The sequence below is a fragment of the Sus scrofa genome, chromosome 2, assembly GCF_054392235.1.
Source record: "Sus scrofa isolate SSC_HxYL_T2T_F1_AM1 chromosome 2, Sscrofa_HxYL_maternal_Yorkshire_Landrace_v2.0, whole genome shotgun sequence".
NCBI lineage: Eukaryota > Metazoa > Chordata > Mammalia > Artiodactyla > Suidae > Sus > Sus scrofa.
In genome coordinates this window covers 77,522,168-77,547,118 of record NC_139384.1, presented here as the reverse complement: position 1 = coordinate 77,547,118, position 24,951 = coordinate 77,522,168, and the positions used below count along the sequence as shown (strand labels likewise).

Genomic DNA, 24,951 nt, shown 5'->3' with positions numbered 1-24,951 from the left:
TATCTATTAGCTAAACCTAAGAGGCTGGGTCCTGACCTAGCTGTGGGACCTTTCCTGGTACTAAACACCTCAACTTTAAGCAAGAGAGTTTATGATAAGGAAAACAAGCCCACCAGGCATATGAAAAGACACTCAATGTCACTAATATCAGGAAATGCAAGGCAAAACCTAAATTAAATATCACTTCACACTTGTTAAGATGTCTATTACCAAGAAAACAAAAGATAACAAATGTTGGTGAAGATGTGGAAAAAGGGAACACTTGTACATAGATTGTGGGAATGATTGTGGAGATAGCACTTACAGAAAACAGAATGGAGGTGCCTTAAAAAATTAAAAACTATTGTGGTTGCCAAGGGGAAGAGGGAAGGAGTGGGATGGATTGGGAGCTTGGGATTGGTAGATACAGACTATTGCCTTTGGAATTGATAAGCAATGGGATCCTGCTGTATAGTACTGAGAACTATGTCTAGTCACTTATGATGGAGCATGATAATGGGAAAAAAAAGAATCTATACATGTATGTGTAACTGGGTCACCATGCTGTACAGTAGAAAATTGACAGAACACTGTAAACCAGCTATAAGGGGGAAAAATGTCATTATATAAAAAAATTAAAAACTGCTAGTAATTAAAATAGAACTCCTTTATGATCCACAACCCCACTTCCAAAGTCAATGAAATCAGTCCCTCGAGAAGAAATGTGCAATATTATTCCCTTGTCGTTGCAATATTATTCAAGAAACAAAAGTATGGAAACAACCAAAGTGTCTGTGGACAGATAATGAAGAAAATGTGTTGTGTATACCTAGATAATGGGATATTATTCTGCTATGAAAACAAGGAAACCCTGCTGTTTGTGACAACATGACTAGAACTGGAGGGTCATATTCTAATTGAAGTAGGCAAGATAAAAAGACAAACACTCTATGATCCAAATGGTGGGTGGAATCTAAGAAAATCAAATTCATAGAAGCATAGATCAAGACTGTTCATGTAAGTGGTAGAGGGTAGAGAAAGTGGAGAGACAATCACAGGGTACAAACTTTCAATATTAAAATGAATGAGTTCTGGGGATAATATACACCAAGGTTTTTAGAGTACAAATGTATTACAAGAAGTTCCTGTTGTGGCTCCGTGGTAACCAACCCGACTAGTAACCATGAGGATGTTGGTTTGATCCCTGGCTTTGCTCAGTGGGTTAAAGATCTAGCATTACTGTGAGCTGTGGTGTAGGTCTCTAGCCATGGCTTGGATCCCCATGTTGCTGTGGCTGTGGCATAGGCTGGCAGCTGCAGCTCCTATTCTACCCCTAGCCTGGAAACTTCCATATGCCTCAGGTGTGGCTCTAAAAACAAAACAAAAAAAAATGTATTGTGCAATTGAAATCTGCTATGAGAGATCTACTTAACTGCTCTTACCACACACCCATGTCTCTCCACACACACAACAACTCTATGTGATGATAGATAATTAACTTGACTTTGGTAATTATCCACAATATCTACAAGTATTAAATCATCATTTCATAATCTGAAAAAACCTTTGTGTTGTACAAGCTGAATATATGCAGTTTTGTCAATCATCTGTCCATGGACATTTGGGTTGTTTCCATGTCTTGTGTATTATGCATAGTGCTGCAATCAACATGCGGGTGCATGTATCTTTTTTAAGGAAAATTTTTCTGGATATCTGCCCAAGAGTGGGGTTGCTGGGTCACATGGTAGCTCTCTGTATAGAATTCTAACGTACCTCCATACTGTTTTCCATAGTAGCTATACCAGATTACATTCCCACTAATAGTGCAGGAGCATTCCCTTTTCTTCACAACCCCTCCAGCACTTATTTGTGGACTTATTAGTGATGGCCATTCTGACTGATGTGAAGTGGTATCTTGAGGTAGTTTTGATTTGCATTTCTCTTATAATCAGTGATGTTGGGCATTTTTTTTTCATATGCTTTTTGGCCATTTGCATATCTTCCTTGGAGAAATGTCTATTCAGGTCCTTTGCCCATTTTCCATTGGGTTGTTGGCTTTTTTGCTGTTGAGTGAGATAAGTTGCTTGTATATTCTAGAGATTAAGCCCTTGTCCGTTGCATCATTTGAAGCTATTTTTTCACATTCTGTAAGTTGTCTTTTTGTTTTCTTTTTGGTTTCCTTTGCTCTGCAAAAGCTTGTCAGTTTGATTAGGTTCCACTGGTTTATTTTTTCTCTCATTTCTGTTGCTTTGGGAGACTGACTTGAGAAAATATTTGTAAGGTTGATGTCAGAGAATATTTTGCCTATATCCTCTTCCAGGAGTTTGATGGTGTCTTGTCTTATATTTGAGTCTTTCAGCCTTTTTGAGTTTATTTAGGTGCATGGTGTGAGGGTGTGTTCTAGTTTCATTGATTTGCATGCAGCTGTCCAAGTTGTCAAGCAATGCTTGCTGAAAAGACTGTTTTTTTCCCATTTTATGTTCTTGCCTCCTTTGTCAAAGATTAATTGACCGTAGATGTCTGGGTTTATTTCTGGGTTCTCTCTTCTGTTCCATTTGTCTGTCTGTCTGTTTTGGTACCAGTACCACATTGTCTTGATGCCTGTGGCTTTGTAATATTGCCTGAAGCCTGGGAGAGTTATGTCTCCTGCTTGCTTTTTGTTCTTCAGAGTTGCTTTGGCAATTCTTGGTCTTTTGCTGTTCCATATAAATTTTTGGATTGTTTGTTCCAGTTCTGTGAAATACGTCATGGGTAATTTGATAGATTTCTTTGGGTATATGGCCATTTTTTACAATTTTAACTTTTCCAACCCAGAAGCATGGAATATCTTTCCAAATCTTTACATCTTCTTTAATTTCCTTGATGAATGTTTTATAGTTCTCAGAATATAAGCCTTTCACCTCCTTGATCAGGTGTATACCCAGGTATTTGATTTTTTGGTGTGCAATTTTAAAAGGTATTGTGTTTTTGTATTCTTATTCTAAAGTTTCATTGTTAGTATACAGAAATGTGACTGATTTCTGAATGTTAATCTTCTACTACTTTGCTGAATTTGTTGATCAGTTCAAGTAGTTTTTGGGTGGAGTCATTAGGGTTTTCTATGTATAGTCTCATGTCATATGCATACAGTGACAGTTTTACCTCTTCTCTTCCTATTTGGATGCCTTTTATTTCTTTGGTTTGTCTGATTGCTGTGGCTAGGACTTCAAATACTATGTTGAATAACAGTGGTGAAAGTGGGCATCCCTGTCTTGTTCCAGATTTGAGTGAGAAGGCTTTTGGATTTTCTGCATTGAGTATTATATTTGCTGTGGGTTTGTCATAAATGGCTCTGATTATGTTAAGGGATGTTCCCTCTATACCCACTTTAGTAAGAGTTTTGATCATGAATGGATGTTGGACTTTGTCAAATGCTTTTTCTGCATCTGATGAGATGATCATGTGGTTTTTTACTTTTCTTTGGTTAATGTGGTGTATGACATTCATTGATTTACATATGTTGAACCATCCTTGTGCAGCTGGTATGAATCACACCTGGTTGTGGTGTACAATCTTTTTGATGTGTTTTTGGATTTGGTTGGCTAAAATTTTGTTGAGAATTTTTGCATCTATATTCATCAAAGATATTGGCTGATAGTTTTCTTTCTCAGTGGTATCTTCGTCTGGTTTTGGAATTAGGGTGATGGTGGCATCATAAAATGTCTTTGGGAGTGTTCCTTCTTCTTCAGTTTTTTGGAAAAGTTTAAGGAGGATGGGTATAATTTGGTATTTGTATGTTTGGTAGAATTCACCAAAGCCATCTGGTCCTGGACTTTTATTTGTAGGGAATGTTTTTTATGAAATATTCAATTTCATTTCTAGTGATCAATAAAACTTTTAAAAATGTTTTTGTTTATGAACACATAACTTGAATTTAGAATCCAGATGAAAGAGTACTGCATTGTATGGGGTATTTATAAAATTTCTAAATGAAGGAAATATCTAGAATTGTATTTGAGTAAAATAAGGTATATTTAATTATGTCTTAATTTATTAAATTTGAATTATATATTTTCTTAAAAATGAAGTGTATTTCTCATTTTATATTTTCAGCAAAGAAGTAGGCTATATTTTATATGATTGTGTGTGTAATATGCCTAATGAACTTCCTCTTCTGTTACTATTTAACACTCAATATTTAGTTGAATTTCTATAAAGTAAGTGTATAGAGAAAGAGGTGAATAAAGAGAAACCAATGAGGAAACAATTCCAAGCAGGTATAAGTTGTCATATAGAGAAATATTGCCAAAAGGCCTGGGGTGTATTACCTTAGAAATGAATTACTCGAATCCAAAATATGAACAAAATGCTGTGTGCCCATTTTACTTACTTTTTTCCAACCTTTTCTTTTAAAAAAGGTGTTCCAGCTACCTAGAACTGGAAATCTAACTAGTGTCTATGAATTCTTCCTCCTGGAACTCTCAGATGATCCAGACCTGCAGCCCTTCCTCGTTGGGCTGTTCCTGTCCATGTACCTGGTCACCATGTTGGGGAACCTACTCATCATCCTGGCTGTTGCCTTTGACTCCCACCTCCACACCCCCATGTATTTCTTTCTCTCCAACCTGTCCTTGGCTGACATGGGTTTCATCTCTACTACCATCCCCAAGATGATTGTGAATATCCAAATTCACAGCAGAGTCATCTCCTATGCTGGTTGCTTAACCCAGATGTCTATTTTCATCCTTTTTGGAAGTATAGATGATATGCTTCTGACAGCAATGGCCTATGACAGGTTTGTGGCCATCTGTCACCCATTGCACTACCCTGTCATCATGAACCCACGCCTCTGTTGCATCTTAGTTTTGCTGTCTTTTTTCATCAGCCTTTTGGAGTCCCAGGTGCACAATTGGATTGTGTTACAACTTACTTGCTTCAGTGATTTGGAAATTTCTAATTTTTTCTGTGACTCTTCTTTACTCCTCAAGCTAGCCTGTTCTGACACTTCCACCAATAACATAGTCATGTACTTTGTTGGTGCCATTTTTGGTTTTCTCCCTATCTCAGGGATCCTTTTCTCTTACTCTAAAATTGTTTCCTCTATTCTGAGAGTCCCTTCATCAAGTGGGAGGTATAAAGCCTTCTCCACCTGTGGTTCTCACCTGGCAGTTGTTTGCTTATTTTATGGAACAGGTATTGGGGTGTATCTCAGCTCAGCCATCTCACATTCTCCCAGGAAGGATGCAGTGGCTTCGGCAATATACACTGTGGTCACCCCCATGCTGAACCCCTTCATCTACAGTCTGAGGAACAGAGACATCAAAAGGGCCATGAGGAGTTTCCTTGGATGCAACCTAATCTCAGTATCCATGGAGTGTAGGTTGAAAAATGCAGAAAAACTAAGCCTGTATACTTAAAATCCTACCTCTCTTTGCTATGGATCAATTATTTTAAACACATCAAAACCCACTCTCTTCTTTCATAGTCACCTCTGCATATCTTCCATGTGCCCTTCCTTAAATACACCCCCATCACTTATCCCCACACAGTAAATAATATCTATTCTTCCATATCATATTTAATTTGATACACATTAAAGCTTTTCATATCAATTAAATATAAACCAATAGCTGCAATCCTCAACAGAGAGATCTCTAAGTCAGAAAGGCTGTGTGTGTATCATTAGGAAGGTTACATTACATCACTATCCAGATATATCCCACTTTAACTTCTAGGGAAAACAGGTAAGCCCAAATCAGATTTTGTTAAAGCCTTCAAGGGTTAAGAACTCACAGAAGTGTAAAGGAAATATATTCTGGATAGAGTTGATTCTTTCCTAGATAGCAGAAAACAGAAACCTGGGCATTTGTTAAATTTGGTATTGGAATGGCTGCAGATTGGACTGATGTGGATGGAGGGGCTCTCCTAGTGTCTCAGAAACCAGGAGGTCTACTCAAGACTGTATGACCAGAAGCAGAAGAGTGGGGTCTGCAAAACTACCCAGTGGAGGGGTACTTATACCCATTGCTGGTTTGTCTCCAGAGAATTCTTATTGAGATCATGGTAGTGCAATGAATTTGAGAGTATGTTGAAAAGCAGATGGACAGAAACTGAGTCTTGATTTGCTTGAAGCACAATGTCCTTATAGAGTATAGTGCTGGTGTGGTGGGAAGTACATGAAATAATCCCAATAATCCTAACTCCTAGTTTCCCTTTCCTTGTGTAATTCCCTTCCACAGAGCATCAGATGGACATAATGACTCCCTCCCAACAATCAGAATGTGCAAAGTCATTTCTGGGACAAAGTTTTAAAATCTTTCTTCTTCCTGCCTCTCTCCAGCTCTCTCAGGTTCTCCTATTGATAGAAGCCAACTGCCATGTATTGAGCTGTCCCATTAGGGGCACACGTGTCAAGGAACCATGGGAGTTCTCTGGATGACATCCTGTGCACACATGAACCCTACCCACAGTCCCATGAGTGAGCTTGAATGTGGTCTTCTGCTAATCAAACCTTGAAATGCCCAAATCCCTGACCAAAAACTTGGCTGCAACCTTCTGGCAGGCCTTCTGAAATATTTAGGTATATATCAGACACCAAATAATAAGTAAAAATCAATAGTTTCAAATATGTTGATTATTTCACTTAGAGCAATAAACATAGAACTGAAGGCTCATTCAACTTGGCAAAAACTAAAACAAACAAACAAACAAAACAGCTTGTAAATCTCCATCACATAAAATGCCAAAGCCAGAAAGGACTAAGAAAATGAAAATAAGAAGTTATCCTTAATAAAATAAAATTTTTAAAAAGTTATCCTTAGAGACATAGCAGAAAATGGAAAGAGCATCACATTCTTGGTATGGAAGATCTAAGGCTGTATAGATTTCATGCATAACACAGTGGATTTACAGATATGAAACCACACATTGAGTGGTTAAATTGAGGGGAAAAAAGAATGTCTGAACTTTATGGTAAAGATCTTACAACTTTGAAGTAAGAAGCAAGGAGTACAGGTACACTTCCTTGTGAGGAGAGGAGAAGCTTCCAAAGATATTCATTTTTCTCTTTTCTTCTTCCATTAATACTAGCAAGTCTCCAGAGACTAGGACCACATGGGCCAATGAGTTAATCATGAGCTGTGAGCCCTAAGGACATATCATTGCAAATAATTGGGTGGTGCCTCCAGCCCTTTGGTTTCCCAGTTCTATGGATGTGGCTATATATTTTTGTCCACATGTTTTGTAGGAATCTGCATCAGATGGTCCCAGCCTAAGTTCGTCTTCCTGTCAAACCTGAGGAGGGACCCTGAGACTCGATCACACACCAGGCAGGAGAGGGCAGTAGATCTGTACTCCTTGGTCATGGTCCAGCAGAGAGGCAGCGCAGCCCATTAAGTGCTGAATGGGGAGATTGATGGATAGATGGACCCTTGGGACCACGATTTCCTCCTCAACCAGACAAACATGACAGTTGGGTTAGACACCTGAGGGAAGCCAATATACATAATTTTGGATCAGAGCTTCTAAAGTTTATTGGCTCTAGTTGGGGTGTGAAAATATTCACTGAGTTCCACATCCACTCTTACTGGTTTTGCCTGGCATTTCCCAACTATAGCAACACAGGAGTCTCTAAACTTCCTCCTTGACACTTCAAATGCTCATGGAAGCAATGATGAGGAAGAGGAAGACATTAATTATAACATTCTTCAGTCCTGTTGAGGGCTTCCTAAGTGCCAGGCTCTGAAGTTTGTGTTTTATATCTCTTGTTTGATTTCATGTTCATTATATCTAACATATTATAAAATTATAAGAGAACACATTATTATCATTACTTTATTAAGAGAAAGTTCATAGCACTTTATATAACTTATACCAGGTCATGAGTTAAAATAGGTTGAAGCCAGTCAGTCTGTGCAGACTGACTCCACACACAGGGCATCTGGGAAGTCTTCCCCCACTAACCCAACTGTCCTGTCACCTCCCTGTCAGGCCAACCATAGACCTATTCACTATTCCTTTCCTTTTGGAACTTTCTGCAGGACACAGTGGAGAGCAATATGTAGTACCTTCTCTCCCAACTATAGGAAGTGTGGCTGAGATCACAGGCAAAGCCATAGAAAGAAGTGATAAATTAAGAAGGATGATTTGGAGTTCCCACTGTGGCTCTGTGGGTTAAGGATCTCTGTGGACATGTGGGTTTGATCCCTGGCCTAACTCAGTGGGTCAAGGATCAGCTTTGCTGCCAGCTGAAGCATAGGTTGCAGAGGCAGCTTCGACCGGGTGTTGCTGTGGCTCTGGTATAGGCTGGCAGCTGCAGCTCTGATTCAACTGGCCCAGGAATTTCCATATGCTGAAGGTGCAGCTGTAAAATAAAAATATGTATTAGAGCCTTGTCAGTTGCATCATTTGAAACTATTTTCTCCTACTCTGATATTTGTCTTTTTGTTTTCTTTTTGGTTTCCTTTGCTGTGCAAAACCTTGTCAGTTTGATTAGGTCCCATCAGTTTATTTTCGTTTTTATTTCTAGACTCTTATACTGAGTGAAGTAAGTCAGAAAAAGAAAGACTAATACCACATGATATAACTTATATCTGGATTCTAATATATGGCACAAATGAGGCTTTCCACAGAAAGAAAATCATGCACTTGGAGAATAGACTTGTGGTTGCCACGGGGGAGGGAGTGGGATGGAATTTGGAACTTGGGGTAAATAGATGTAGACTATTGATTTGGAATGGATAAGCAATGAGATCCTGCTGTGTAGCACTGGGAACTATGTCTAGTCACTTATGATGGAGCATGATAATGTGAGGAAAAAGAATCTATATGTGTGTGTGACTGGGTCACCATGCTGTACAGTGGAAAACTGACAGAACACTGTAAACCAGCTATGATGAAAAGAATAAAAATCATTATGTAAAATGCATATATATATTGATAACTTAAAGCAGTTTCTCTTTTGATTTTGCTTCTGTACTTCTTTTCAAGCGTCCACTTTTCCCTCCATACTGTGTTCAGCCTATTTAATCACAAAAGGAGACATAGCATCAGAGTCTAGGGTTTACTTCTACATAGGGTACTGAAAACAGTTTAGAAATGTACTTCAGGCACATAGGTGGTTAGATCTCAATACCTCTGCTTAAAACTTTCAAAATATTTGGAAAGAATGAAATTTACTGCATGGGACTTTAAGACTGATAAGTTTATTTTGAACCCTGTTTGCTTCAATTATGAGTGTATTTGAGGATAAGTTCTTAGTATACCTGAGCTTAAGATTGTCGACTGAGATTATTACTTGCTGACATAACTTCTGTGAGTGAAGGCAGGGTGAATAATGGATGCCTTCTATGCTATAACTGTCATATGGATGTATATGAAGGGGCAAAGTAGATTTTAGATATTTTGTTACTAATGATTATGTTAGCAAGCAACCGTTTGTGAGTGACTTTTAGTGGTTCTGCTCAGCCACTAGTCAGCATTGTGGTGAGTCCTTCCCCCAAACAGGTGAGAGTTAGTGAGTGACCATTGGCCCCTCCCCCTCCTTTCCTCTGTATAAAAGAAGCCTGAATTTGACTGAGGCAAGATGGTTTTTTGCCTCACTGGTCTGTCATCTTCTCAGTCTGCTAGATTTCTGAATAAAGTTGGTGTTCCTTGCCCAAACAACTTGTCTCAGAATTTATTGGCCTGTCGTGGTGAGCAGAGCCAGTGAACTTGGGTTGTGTATCAATAAGGCTCATTTTCATGTCATTGGACTTAAATATCTGGTGACCTGATGTTATGTCTCTCCCAAATCCCCGATAGGATATTTTGCTTTTGTTTATACAAATATATTTTGATACATGCAGGGAAATGACTGAGGCTCATTTATTTCTGATTCCCCAGAGCATATAACTTGTTGGCACACAGGAGGCACCAAGAATTTAAAAAAAAAAAAAGGTAGGTGTTGATTAAACCATCCTTTTTTCATAGAAACAAAATGTAGGTAACATGTCTTCCAAACAGAGAACAATTTATGCCAGTGTTTTCATCTTTTCAGGAATGTCCCATTAAGATCAGAGACAGTATCAAATAGTGCTTGTTTTTGTCTATGTCATGGACTTTCTGTGGGACATATTATTTTCCATTTAATAGCATCAGCAGTTTTCAATAATTGAAAAACCATGGCAGAGAGTTTCATAAATATTGGGAAGGGGGTCCAAAAAGAAGTGGATGGCACATCTTTTTTTTTTTTTTTGTCTTTTTTGCTATTTCTTTGGGCCACTCCCACAGCATATGGGAGGTTCCCAGGCTGGGGGTCGAATCGGAGCTGTAGCCCCCGGCCTACGCCAGAGCCACAGCAACGCCAGATCCGAGCCACGTCTGCCACCTACACCACAGCTCATGGCAACGCCGGATCGTTAACCCACTGAGCAAGGGCAGGGACCGAACCCGCAACCTCATGGTTCCTAGTAGGATTCGTTAACTACTGCGCCACGACGGGAACTCCCGGATGGCACATCTTAATGCATAGGCTGAGACTCATTTTAGGATTTCATGTCATCCCTGCTCCAGTGCCCTGAAACAGGAAAGGCTTCAGTCTCCCTGCCATATAATCCTTAAAATGTCATTAAATATTTCAGGTTGTTCTTCATTACTAACCATGTTATTCCAATAATGATTGAAATTCTTTATAAAATATGACCAAATATTCATTAAGTTTCAGACATCCCTTAGGTTCTGTACATAGTCTAAATATGGGTGTAGACTCTCCATTTCCAAGAAGGAAGAGAGGCACAGAGAAGAGGAGAGGTTTACACACAATACACATATGGGGTGAAAGACCCAGGACTCAAGCGTTAATCTACTTATTCCTTCACTGCTCCCAGTCACCTCCACTGTAGCTGACAAGTGATTCTTTTCAAAGCTACTTTGCTTCCAGATGTGAAATGAAGATAAAAGAATTGGCTTCTCCCCTTCTGGTTCAGTGAGAAAACCTGTGTGAATTATGGCAGTGAGGCAGCAGTTTACAGGGGCCATAATGTGACTACCTATTGGATTGTGGGGTTTTCAAGGATAGTCATGCATATTTCAGTCCAGTTTTTAAGTCTAAGATTGAAAAGACTTTCTATACAAGATGAAAATATCATGTGCAGATATCATGAAATATTCGTCACAAGACAGACATTAGGGTATTTTCAAATGATAAACATAAAAGGGGTCATAGTTGATAGAAAATGATTTTTGTCTAGGGACAGATATAGGCAATTTGATTTCCCTGGTGGTGCATTGGTTTAAGAATCTGGCATTGTGGCTGATGTGGCTTGTGTTGTTGATGTGGCACAGTTTTGTCTCCTGGCCCAGGAACTTCCACATGCCATGAACGCGGCAAAAAATTTTACAAAAGAGAAAAAGGAGAAAAAACAACACAAAATGAAACCCAAATAGAGGCAATTAACACTAGTAAAATAAACATGCACTGATTTAGAAATTAAATGAGTAATTCCACACACATATTCCATACAAATTCTCATTTGTGTGATATGGAGAGAGGTACAAGAATTTTCATGGGATTTCTTTTAAGAAGAAACTGATATAAATTATAATATTAATATAAATTATAGAATGTAAAACAACTATTTAATATGTAAATAAATATGTATTATTACATTTAAATGTATATTAATATATATTTAAATTTGTCAAATTCATATTAAAGTATATAAATATAAATTTATAAACCAAATAAAATGATATCTTCCCTTTTGCATGGGAAAATGTGCATCAGTAAAATCTTTCAGGTAGTATGTATTTTACAAAGACCTAACCTCAGTGTTTTGGTTGACAAGTACTTTCATAGCCACCATAAGTAGTATTGTATTTAAGAAAGCTTTTAAGAAAGGTGGATATGGATAACATAAATCAATATTGATGTTATGTAAACATTACAAGAAGATAGACCCATAAACTTAATGACATTGGTTGGTTTGGGGGGGACAAGGGTGCAGAGAAATTGATGTCAAGCCCAATTTCTGGTACCTGACACAGATTGAGGTCAAAAAAACTGAAAGGACAGAGTTTGGAGCTGAGAAAGTTTTATTGCAGGGCCAAGAAATGAGAAGAACCAATGACTCCAGCTCAAAAGTCCTGAACTCCCCAGTGGGTTTAATGGAAATTTTTCATACGCAAAACTTAGGTGGTGGGCTCCAGGGTGTGTGAGCTGCCTCTGATTGATTTGTGATGAGGAAACAATCATCAGTCTTCTGGTCCAACCAGTCTGGGGTCCACGGCCTGGAGCTCAGCCTGAACTTAGCATCATCCACGTACCTGCGGGCCCTAGTTCCTGTAAAAGAACTCAGATCCAGGTATCAGATTGTTACATAGTTCACCTGAGTAGGAACCTGGCCCAGGCAACATTGCTGAACAATTGTTTCTAATAAAAATCTCTGTTGTGCAGCACAGTGACCCAGGAACACATATATATAATTGTTTTTCTCATATTATCTTCCACCATGTTCTAACCCAAGAGACTGGATAGAGTTCCCTGTGATGTACACTAGGATCTCATTGCTCATCCATTATAAATATAATAGTTTACATCTACCAACCTCTGACTCCCCATCCATCCACTCCCTCCCCTTCCCCAGTGGCAACCACTGTTCTCTATGATTCAAACATAGTCTGATTAGGGAAGTGAGGGCATAAAGCAAGACACAATATGACATATTGGATCCTACCAACAGCCCCAGGAGTGAGTTTGAAAGTACTCCTCTGCTAATCAAACTTTCAGGGGGCTGCGGCCCTGACCAATTGCTTGATTGCAACATTCTAGGAGGCCCTCTAAAATATTTAAGTAAATATCAGTCAACAAATAACAACTCAATATCAAGAGCATCCTAACATGGCACATAATTCCATTAGAGAAAAAAATTAGAGGTGACGACCCAGTGAAATTCAGAAACACACACACACACACACACACACACACACACACACACACACACACACACACAGCCCTGTACATCTCCACCATATAAAGTGCCATTCCAAGTAAGAACTAAAGTAATGAAAGTAAGTTAGCTTTAGAGACAAATATTAACTGGGGAAATGGAAAAAGTATCACCTTCTTGGTATAGATGTGCCAATGCTTCATAGATTTTGTGATGAAAACATTTATTACAGTGAAAAAAAATCTTACATTTACTGGTTAGATTGGGAGGAAATGTCTGAATATTATGTTAACATCCTGCAACTTGTTATATGTAATAAGACAAAGGTACAGGTGAAGGGAGGAGAGACCCAGAATCTTCCAGGGACATATACATTTCTTTTTTTTTTCCTCTTCTATTTATACTAGCAAATCTCCAGAGACTGGGATGACATGGACCAATTGGCTAATTACGAGCTTTGTGCACTGAGCCCTCAGGTCACACCACTGTGCGTAATTGGCCAGTGCCTCCATCTCTTCATTTTGCCAGTTCTAAGAGTGTGACTCTACACCTGTGTCTCCATCCTTTGTGGGCAGCAGTTTCCAGGCTGAATCTGATTGATTTCCTGCCAGTCTGAGGAGGGACCCTGAGACTTGACCACACACCAGGAAGGAGAGGGCAGTGAATCTGTACTCCTTGGTCATGGTCCAGCAGAGATGCATCCCAGCCCAGTAAGTGCTGAGGGGAAAGAGAAATTAAAATAAGAAATTTGGGGATCATTCCTTCCTCCCCAAGGGAACAAACATGATGCTTGAGATAGAAAGATGAAGGAACACAACTATTCAGAATTTTGGACCGGACCCCTCTGAAGTTTTTGTTCTTGGTTATGATTTGTATGTGAGAATTCTCATTCAGACTTCTGCATGCACCCTCACTGGCTCTGCCTCTGCCTGGCATCCCACCCACCACCACCACCACCATAGCAGCACATGGGTCTCTCTAAAGTTCTCCCTTAGCTCTTAAATGCTCATGAAAGCAATGATGAAGATGAGGAGGAGGATGGTATTAACCCAAATATCATGCACTGTTGATGAGTGTCAAGCTCTGGGGTATGTGTATTGTGTTTCTGCTTGTTATATCCCTCTGAAATTGTAAGTGCCCACAAATGATTATTTTAATGAGAGGAAGGCGCAGCATTTTATGTAACATTTACTGTGGTATTGGTTAGTAAGTGTTAAAGACATGTTTGAAGCCAGTCAGCCTGGGCAGACTGATTCCAGACACAAGGCATCTGGGCAGTCTTCCCCCTGGGAACCCCAGCAGTCATGTGTCTCCCTGTGAGAGCTGGCAGAAACTCCCCTCTCACTGTGCCCTTCTCTGTGGAGTTTTCTTGTAGACCGCAGTGGAGGGAAGTAGGTAGCACTTGCTGCTCTGAAGCTAGGAGATGTATGAGATACAGAAAGAGTCAGAGAAAGACAAATGCTGTATGATCTCACTTATATGTGGAATCTAAAATATGGCACAAATGAACCTATTTACAAAACAGAAATAGACTCACAAACATAAAGAACAAACTTGTGGTTGCTAAGGGGAATGTGGGGGAATGGGATAGACTGGAAATAGATGCAAACTGTTACATTTAGAATGGATAAGAAATTATATTCTTCTGTATTGTGCGGGAAAGTATATCCAATTTCTTGGGATGTAACATCATGGAAGACAGCATGAGAAAAAAGTATATATATATATACATATATATATACACATATATATATACACATATATATATATACATATATATATATGTATATATATACACACACACATATGCATGACTTGGTCACTATGCTGTACAGCTAAATTAACACAGCACAGTAAATCAACTATAATAAAAATAAAATAAAATCACAAAAAGCATAGCGCAGAATATTTAAGGGAAAATATCTCTCTCGATCTTGCTCCTGGATTTTACTTCAACTGTCCACTTCCTCCTCCACACCCGTAATCAGCTGACTCGACGACAAAAGGAGACATAAAATAAGAGTCTTGGAGTCCCGTTTCTATTTGGGAAAATGAAAACTGTTTAAAAAATATATCTTAGATATGTCTTTGGTTAGACCTCTGCCCCTCTGATTGGAACTTTCAGAGAGTCAGAAAACAATGAAATTTAGGACATAGGACTCAGAGAATAAAAACTTAATTTTGAATCCTTGGTATTCCACTACTTCATACTGCATGAGGCGGCAATTTCTTAGTCTGTGAGATTTAGGATTGTCAACCGAGTTGATTCTTTTTTGATACAAAACCACTCAATTAGGTTGAAACAAACAATGGTAGCCATCTCTGCAATAACTATGTGAAGAGAGGAAATACATTTTTAATATTTTGTTACCATTAATAATACTATAATAAATATATTTACTTATTAAATATATATTATTTAAATATATTAAAAGAATTAAAATAAATTAAATATTAATAATACTATAATAAACTATTACAATTCTCACATTATTAGATTTAAATATCTCTTGATCTGATGTTATAGTTTCCCTATATCCCAGACATTTTGTTTGTTTACACTAATACATTCTTCTTATATGAAGATGAATGACTGAGGTACATTTATTTCTGACCCCCAAAAGCCTACATTTTGTTTGCACAGAGGAGACACAGAGGATTTTGGAAAAGCCAGTTAAGTGTTGAATAAACCCTTCCATTTTTCAAAGAAAGAAAGTAATGGGCATACGTCTTGCAAACAGTGGACCATTCATGCCAGTACTTTCATCCTTTTCAGAATGTCTCATAAGACTAGGACAAGATAAAATAATGCTTGTTTTTGACTATGTAATGGATTTTCTGTCAGATCTATTAATTTCAATTTAATGGCATATGCAGGATATGCAGGATTCAATCATTGAAAAACGATTGCTGAAATTTTCATAAGTATGGGGAAGAAAAAGGAGTCGGAGTATATGGGGACAGTACATTTTATTTCATTGGGCTTATTTGTATTTTAGGATTTCATGTCATTCCATGCTTCAGTGCCCTGAGACAGGAAAGGATTCAACTGCTCTGCCATATAATCCACAAAATATCATTAAATTTGGGAAATTGTATTTAAAGAATAAATACATTACCCCAATGTTGATTGACTTTCTTTATAAAAAATGATGCAATGAAATATTTCTAAGTTAAAAACACCTTATAGGTTCTCACATGGTCTTCTGGTGGGTATTAGATTCTCTATTTCTGAAAATAAATAGAACCATAGAGAGGAGGAGAGATTTACACACACTCCACATATAGGGGGTGAAAAACACAGGACTCGAAGAGATCTGCTCGTTTCTGCAACAGTTCTCAGTCACCTCCACTATAGCTAATGAATGAGTCTTTTCTAACCTACCTGGGTCCCAAATGTGAAATGAAGGTAGAAGAATTGATTTACCCTCTATTGGTTCGGTGAGTCTATCTGTGAATTATGGCAATGAGGCAGTAGTTTACAGGGGCCATAATGGCACCAACATGATGGATTACAGGGTTTTCTATAAATAGTCATTTTTTTCAGTCCAGTTTTAAAATCTAAGTTTGAAAACAATTTCCTATGCAAGATGAAAATGTATATGCAGGTATCACAAAATTATCACAAGATAGACTTCAGAAGGAGGAATGCAAATACCATATGATGTGACTTACATGTGGAATCTAAATATGGCACAAATGAAACTATCTATGAAACAGAAACAGACTCATGGACAAAGAGAACAGACTTGTGGTTGCCAAGGGGAAGAAGGGGAAAGGTGGGGATGGTTGAGGATCTTGGTGTTAGTAGATGCAAACTATTATATCTAGAATGGATAAGCAAAGGGGTCCTCCTATATAGCACAGGGAACTATATCTAATCTATTTGAATAAACATGATGGAAGATAGTATGAGAAAAATAATGTATATGTATATATATGCATATAAATACATATATACATATATAAATATATATGTGACTGGGTCATTATGCTGTACAGCAGAAATTAACACTAAATCAATTATAAATATTAAAAAATAAAATGAAAATTTGACAAAAATATTTTTTCAAATGATTAGTAAAAGTTGATGTGGTTGATAGAAAGCGATTTCTGTATTGAAATAAATATAAGCAATTAATATTAGTAAAACAATATTCACCAACTCTTAGAAATGAACTAATTATCAATCACAGATTCTTATTTGTATGATATGAACAGTGGTACAAGAATTTTCTTTTTTTTATGAATTCCATAAATGTTTTAAAGAAGAAATAATATCAATCCTTATACATTCCTTTGTAAAATAAGATAATAATGTACTTTTATGAGTTCAGCATTATCCTGCTATCCCAGAAATGGATATTACTTAAAAAACAAAGCAAACCAAAATAAACCAACAAAATACTGTAGACTGATATATCTCATAAGCATACACAGAAATATCCATTAAAACATAGAAAACTGATTGAATTCAACAACATATAAAATAAATACTAAAAAAATAAATAAATTTCAAAAAATAAAATAAAATAAAATAAAATAAATACTATATTATAAACACATGTAGTTTATCCCAGGGATGCACGATTTCATTTACCATTTGAATACAGTAAATATAATTCACCATAGTAATAAAGGAGAAAAATCATATGATCTTTCCATTAGAGGCAGAAAAAGTATTTTTCAAATTCAACACATATTTACGATTAAAAAAAAAATCTCAATAAACTAGATCTCAGTCAACTTCCTCAGTATAAAGAAGAGTATTTACAATAAACCTGCATTGTATTAACCATGAAAGACTAAATTTCTTAAATTTTTTTAAGAAAAAGTTTGTTGCTATCAACACTTCTACTGAACCTTGTATGAGAAGCCCTAGCCAATGCAATGAAGCAGGAAAAATAGTGGAAAACATACAGAAAGAAAATAAATAAGACTGTCTTTACCGCAGGTGAAAGGATTGTATACAATAAATAGCCTAGGGAATCTATAAAATTGTTACTACAACTAATAAGTAAATTCAGCAAAGGTTTCAGACTATGACATCAACATACAAAAATTAATTAGCATAGAACAACTTGAAAAAATTTAAATCATGAATTTAATGAAATACACACAAGACCTACTTAAGACATATATTTAAAATATAAAATGTTGGAGTTCCTGTTGTGGCTCAGTGGAAACGAATCTGACTAGCATCCATGAGGATGCAGGTTGTATCCCTGGCCTCGCTCAATGGCTTAAGAATCCAGTGTTGCCTTGAGCTGTGGTATAGGTAGCAGACAGCTTGGATCCTGTATTGCTATGGCTGTGGCTGTTGCTGTGGCCAGCGGCTACTACTTAAATTCAACCCCTAGCATGGGAACCTCCATATGCCGCATATGCGGCCAAAAAATTTTCAAAGGATTGTTAAGAAGAAATTGATATAAATAGTATTATAAAAAATATGTAATGGAATTTAACTATTACATAAAATATATGATTATATATTGTTACAATAAATAGATGAGATGTCTATATTTTAAATATTTTGCATTTATATTAAAATATATAAATATAAATTTATAAACTAAATAAAGTGATGTTTTACCTTACATGATCATGTGCATCAGAAAAATATTTGAAGTACTTGTTTGTATTTCACAAAGAGACTTAACCTCAAAGTTGAGGTAAAGTACATTTCAGAGGATTGTGGGTGGTAAAGGCAAATTTTTAAGGAAGATGCTTATAGATAAATAAATGAATATTGACATCATGGAAACATTGACAAAGCAATATACCCATCAGCTTCATGGCACTGATTGTTTTTTGGGGGCAGGTATGCAGAGGGATGAAATTGAGCTGAGATACCAAGAAAAGCTAAATGTTATCAGTTATGTTTCACATCTCTATGTTTCTATTTAGTGAGTGATGGTGGGAATTGATGAGAGTAATAATAGGTAATATTCATGGAGCTTTTTCTAAGTCTTGGGCAATATTCCAAGACAGTGTTTATCAAGCCCAGCTTCTCATTAGTGTGACTGAGAAAGTCATGCAGAAATCCTGACATTGGTTCTAGGCTGAGGCTGGGGTGCCTGTATATTTTAAAATAAGCATGCACAAATTATCAGCCAACTGGTACTTAAAGCCACCAGTGTAAGCAATATTAATGATTTTTTCAAAATTTCTTTCAATGGTCCTACTAGGTAGTTCAATTATTATCCAAATTTCATAGTAAGGAAACTGCCCAGATGTGTTTACATTATTTTTTTAACTTTTCTTATTTTCCCACTGTACAGCAAGGGGGTCAGGTTATCCTTACATGTATACATTACAATTACATTTTTTTCCCCCACCCTTTGTTCTGTTGCAACATGAGTATCTAGACAAAATTCTCAATGCTATTCAGCAGGATCTCCTTGTAAATCTATTCTAAATTGTGTCTGATAAGACCAAGCTCCTGATCCCTCCCACTCCCTCCCCCTCCCATCAGGCAGCCACAAGTCTTTTCTCCAAGTCCATGATTTTCTTTTCTGAGGAGATGTTCATTTGTGCTGGATATTAGATTCCAGTTATAAGTGAGATCATATGGTATTTGTCTTTGTCTTTCTGGCTCATTTCACTCAGGATGAGATTCTCTAGTTCCATCCATGTTGCTGCAAATGGCATTATGTCATCCTTTTTTATGGCTGAGTAGTATTCCATTGTGTATATACACCACTTCCTCCTAATCCAATCATCTGTCGATGGATATTTGGATTGTTTCCATGTCCTGGCTATTGTGAATAGTGCTGCAATGAACATGCGGGTGCATGTGTCTCTCTTAAGTAGAGTTTTGTCCGGATAGATGCCCAAGATTGGGATTGTGGGGTCATATGGAAGTTCTATGTATAGATTTCTAAGGTATCTCCATACATTTCTCCATAGTGGCTGTACCAGTTTACATTCCCACCAACAGTGCAGGAGGGTTCCCTTTTCTCCACAGCCCCTCCAGCACTTGTTATTGGTGGATTTATGAATGATGGCCATTCTGACTGGTGTGAGGTGATATCTCATGGTAGTTTTGATTTGCATTTCTCTTATAATCAGCGATGTTGAGCATTTTTTCATATGTGTGTTGGCCATCTGTATATCTTCCTTGGAGAACAGTCTATTCAGGTCTTTTGCCCATTTTTCCATTGATTGATTGGCTTTTTTGCTATTGGATTGTCTAAGTTGCTTATATATTCTAGAGATTAAGCCCTTGTCGGTTGCATCATTTGAAACTATTTTCTCCCATTCTGAATGTTGTCTTTTTGTTGTCTTTTGGGTTTCCTTTGCTGTGCAAAAGCTTTTCAGTTTGATGAGGTCCCATGGGTTTATTTTTGCTCTAATTTCTATTGCTTTGGGAGACTGACCTGAGAAAATATTCATGATGTTGATGTCAGAGAGTGTTTTGCCTATGTTTTCGTCTAGGAGTTTGATGGTGTCCTGTCGTATATTTAAGTCTTTCAGCCATTTGGAGTTTATTTTTGTGCATGGTGTGAGGGTGTGTTCTAGTTTCATTGCTTTGCATACAGCTGTCCAGGTTTCCCAGCAATGCTTGCTAAATAGACTTTCTTTTTCCCATTTTATGTTCTTGCCTCCCTTGTCAAAGATTAATTGACCATAGGTGTCAGGGTTTATTTCTGGGTCCTCTATTCTGTTCCATTGGTCTGTCTGTCTGTTTTGATACCAGTACCACACTGTTTTGATGACTGTGGCTTTGTAGTATTTCTTGAAGTCTGGGAGAGTTATGCTTCCTGCTTGGTTTTTGTTTCTCAGGATTGCTTTGGCAATTCTGGATCCTTTGTGGTTCCATATAAATGTTTGGATTGTTTGTTGTAGTTCTTTGAAAAATGTCCTGGGTAATTGGATAGGGATTGCATTGAATCTGTAGATTGATTTGGGTAGTATTGCCATTTTTACAATATTGATTTTCCCAATCCAGGAACATGGAATATCTTTCCATTTCTTTACATCTTCTTTGATTTCTTTGATTAAAGTTTTATAGTTCTTGGCATATAGATCCTTTACCTCCTTGGTCAGGTGTATTCTGATGTATTTGATTTTGTGAGGTGTAATTTTAAAAGGTATCATATTTTTGTATTCCTTTTCTAATGTTTCATTGCTGGTATACAGAAATGCAACTGACTTCTGAATGTTAATCTTATATCCTGCTACTTTCCTGAATTTATGAATCAGTTCAAGTAGTTTTGGGGTTGAGTCCTTGGGGTTTTCTATGTATAGTATCATGTCATCTGCATACAGTGACAGTTTGATCTCTTCTCTTCCTATATGGATGCCTTTGATTTCTTTTGTTTGTCTAATTGCTGTGGCCAGGACTTCCAAAACTCTGTTGAAGAGCAGTGGTGAGAGTGGGCATCCCTGTCTTGTTCCAGATTTGAGTGAGAAGGCTTTCAGTTTTTCCCCATTGAGGATTATATTTGCTGTGGGTTTATCATAAATGGCTTTGATTCTATTCAGGAATGTTCCCTCTATACCCACTTTGGTGAGGGTCTTGATCATGAATGGATGTTGTACTTTGTCAAATGCTTTTTCTGCATCTATTGAGATGATCATATGATTTTTGACTTTTTTTGGTAATGTGGTGTATGATGCTGATTGATTTGCGTATGTTGAACCATCCTTGTGAACCTGCGATGAACCCAACCTGGTCATGGTGGATAATTTTTTTGGTATGTTGTTGGATTCAGTTGGCTAAGATTTTGTTGAGAATTTTTGCATCTATATTCATCAATGATATTGGTGGTATCTCTGTCTGGTTTTGGAATGAGGGTGATGGTGGCATCATAGAATGTCTTTGGGAGTATTCCTTCTTCTTCAACCTTTTGAAAGAGTTTAAGGAGGATGGGCACCAATTCCTCTTTATATGTTTGAGAGAATTCACCTATGAAGCCATCTGGTCCTGGACTTTCATTTGTAGGGAGTGATTTTATGACCTCTTCAATTTCATTTCTAGTGATGGGTCTGTTCAGTTGGTCTGTTTCTTCTTGATTCAGTTTTGGCAGGCTGTAAGATTCTAGAAAATTGTCCATTTCTTCCAGATTGTCAAACTTGTTGCTGTATAGTTGTTCATAGTATTCTCTTATGGTTTTTTGTATTTCTGCTGAATCTGTTGTGATTTCTCCTTTTTCCTTTCTAATTTTGGTGATTTGGGTTCTTTCTCTCCTCTTTTTAGTGAGTCTGGCCAGGGGTTTATCAATTTTGTTCAACTTTTCAAAGAACCAGCTCTTGGTTTTATTCATTTCCTCTATTGTTTTTTGAGTCTCTATTTTATGGATTTCTTCCTTGATCTTTATAAATTCCTTCCTTCTGCTGACTTTAGGACTTTTATGTTCTTCTTTTTCTAATTCGTTTAGGTGGAGGGTTAAGTTGTCCATTTGGGATCTTTCTTCTTTTTTTGAGAAAGGCCTGTATTGCTATAAATTTCCCTCTGAGCACTACTTTCGCAGCATCCCATAGGTTTTGAGAGGTTGTGTCTTCATTATCATTTGTTTCAAGGTAGTTTTTAATTTCCTTCTTGATTTCCTCATTGACCCATTGGTTTTTTCGTAGCATGTTGTTGAGTCTCCATGGAGTAGGTTTTTTCTCTTTGCTTTTCCCATGGTTGATTTCTAATTTCATGGCATTGTGGTCAGAGAAGATACTTGAGATAATTTCTATGCTCCTAAATTTATTGAGATTTGCTTTGTGTCCCAATATGTGGTCGATTTTTGAGAATGTTCCATGAGCATTTGAGAAGAATGTGTATTCTGATTTTCGTGGATGTAGTGTCCTGAAGATATCAATGAAGTCTAACTTTTCTATGGTTTCCTTTAGGATCTCTGTTGCTTTATTGGTTTTCTGTCTAGAGGATCTGTCCATTGATGTGAGGGGGGTATTAAGGTCTCCTACTATGATTGTATTCTCATCAATATCTCCCTTTATGTCTGTTAATATTTGATGTATGTATCTGGGTGCTCCTATATTTGGGGCATTTATGTTGACGATAGTAACATCCTCTCCTTGGATGGATCCCTTAATCATTAAATAGGGTCCCTCTTTGTCTTTCTTTATGTCTTTTGTTTTAATGTCTATTTGGTCTGATATGAGCATTGCGACTCCTGCTTTTCTGTCATGTCTATTGGCGTGAAATATTTTTCCCCACCCTTTCACTTTCACTCTATATGTATCTTTTGTCCTAAGGTGAGTTTCTTGTAGGCAGCATATTGAAGGTTTTTGCCTTTTTAATTCACTCAGCCACTCTGTGTCTTTTGATTGGGGCATTCAGTCCATTGACATTTAAGGTGATAATTGATAGAAGATTATTATTGCCATTTTGAACTTCGTGTTCCAGTTGATTCTATGGTTCTCCATTCTTCGTTTTTTTTTTTTTTTTTTTTTTTTTTTTTTTTTTTTTTTTGGTTGGATGGTCTCCTGTTATTATCTGCTTGAGTGTTTTTTTTTCCATTTTTTGCAAATGCAATGTTTGGTTTTGGCTTGATGTTGCCCTGTTTTTGAAGTATGCTAACCCCTTCCCATAATTGTGTGTTTTAGCCTGATGGTCCTGTAAGTTCAAACACTTCATTACTATATTAAAATTAAGAAGAGAAACATACAAATAAACAAAAAAAAGGGTTATTTACTTCCTAACATCCCTTGCCCACATTTTATGGTTTTGATGACTCTTTTTTATCTTTTTCTTTTTAATTTTATTTTGTTTGAAGCATGTTCATGATTAAATCTGTATGCTGGCTTATTTGAGTGACTGCTCTCTGATTGTGGTTTCCCCAGTCCTAGTTCTTCCTCTTCTTCTTCTTTTTTTTTTCTTTTCTTTTTTCTTCCCTTTCCTTCCTTTCTTTTTGGTTTAGAGACGCCCTTTCAATATTTCCTTTAACCTGGGTTTTGTGTTGCTGTATTCTTTAAGTTTTTGTTTGGTGGGAAAAAAATTTTATTTCCCCTTCTATTTCAAATGATATTCTTGCTGGATAAAGTATTCTAGGTTGCATATTTTTTCCCTTTTAGCACTTTAAATAACTCTTACCATTCCCTCCTGGCCTGTAGTGTTCCTGTAGAGAAATCAGCTGATATTCTTATGGGGGTTCCCTTGTAGGTAACATTCTGTTTTTCTCTTGCTGCCTTTAGGATCCTCTCTTTATCACTAACTTTTGCCATTTTTATTATGATGTGTCTTGGTGTGGGTCTATTTGGGTTCAGTTTGTTTGGGGCCCTCTGTGCTTCTTGTATCTTGAACCCAGTATCCTTTAGATTTGGGAAGTTTCCAGCGATAATTTCTTCAAATATATTTTCCATTCCCTTATATTTTTCTACTCCTTCTGGAATCCCTATTTTGTGTAGATTCGCCTGCTTTATATTATCCCATAGGTCTCTTATATTGCTTTCCAGTTTTTTGATTTGGTTTTCTGTCTGCTGACTTGATTGGGTGATTTCCATTATTCTATCTTCCAAGTCAGTGATTCGTTCTCCTGCATTATTCATTCTGGTTTTTACTGCCCTTAGTTCAGTTTGCATCTCTGCAAATGAATGTTCTAGTTTTTCTTGGCTCTTCCTTATATTTTCTATTTCCTTTCTGAGGGTGTCTGCATTACTGTTCATATCTTCTCTTAATTCCTTCAGTATTTTCACTATTTCTCTTTTGAACTCCAGGTCTGTCAGACTGCAGAGATCTGCTTCATTGTTGACTGTTTTAGGTGAGTTCTCCTGTTGCTTTGACTGGGGGTGGTTTCTCAGCTTCTTCATCTTGCTTGTAGTTTTCTTTCTCCTGAGGGAGTTGTACTCTCTGTGATCGGGCAGTGTTTGCCTTGTCACTGCTGTGGAATATTTCCTGAGGGCTGGCATTGTTGGTCAATCTTTTTTGAGGCAGTGTGGCTTTTCTGGAGTGTTGATGGGGCTAACCGTGTTTCTTTGAAGAAAAGGAGGACTTCCTGAGGGCAGACAGGACTGGGAGGTCCACGCCACGATGGTAGCAGATTTCACTTGGTCATGCAGAGCTTTCTCTGGTGTTTTTAGGCTGTGGGGTTCTTGCAGGGGGTTGGCGGTGTTG

The 24,951-nt window shown here is 37.3% G+C and overlaps 1 protein-coding gene across 1 annotated transcript; it reads left to right on the top strand.

Annotated features, from left to right (window-relative positions):
* The first annotated feature begins 4,388 nt into the window (after positions 1-4,388).
* On the top strand, positions 4,389-5,375 carry LOC396788 (olfactory receptor 7E178). The gene has a single exon (XM_003354081.3). It carries the CDS (start codon positions 4,488-4,490, stop codon positions 5,373-5,375), a length of 888 nt encoding a protein of 295 aa, XP_003354129.2. The 5' UTR covers positions 4,389-4,487.
* The last annotated feature ends 19,576 nt before the right edge of the window (positions 5,376-24,951 follow it).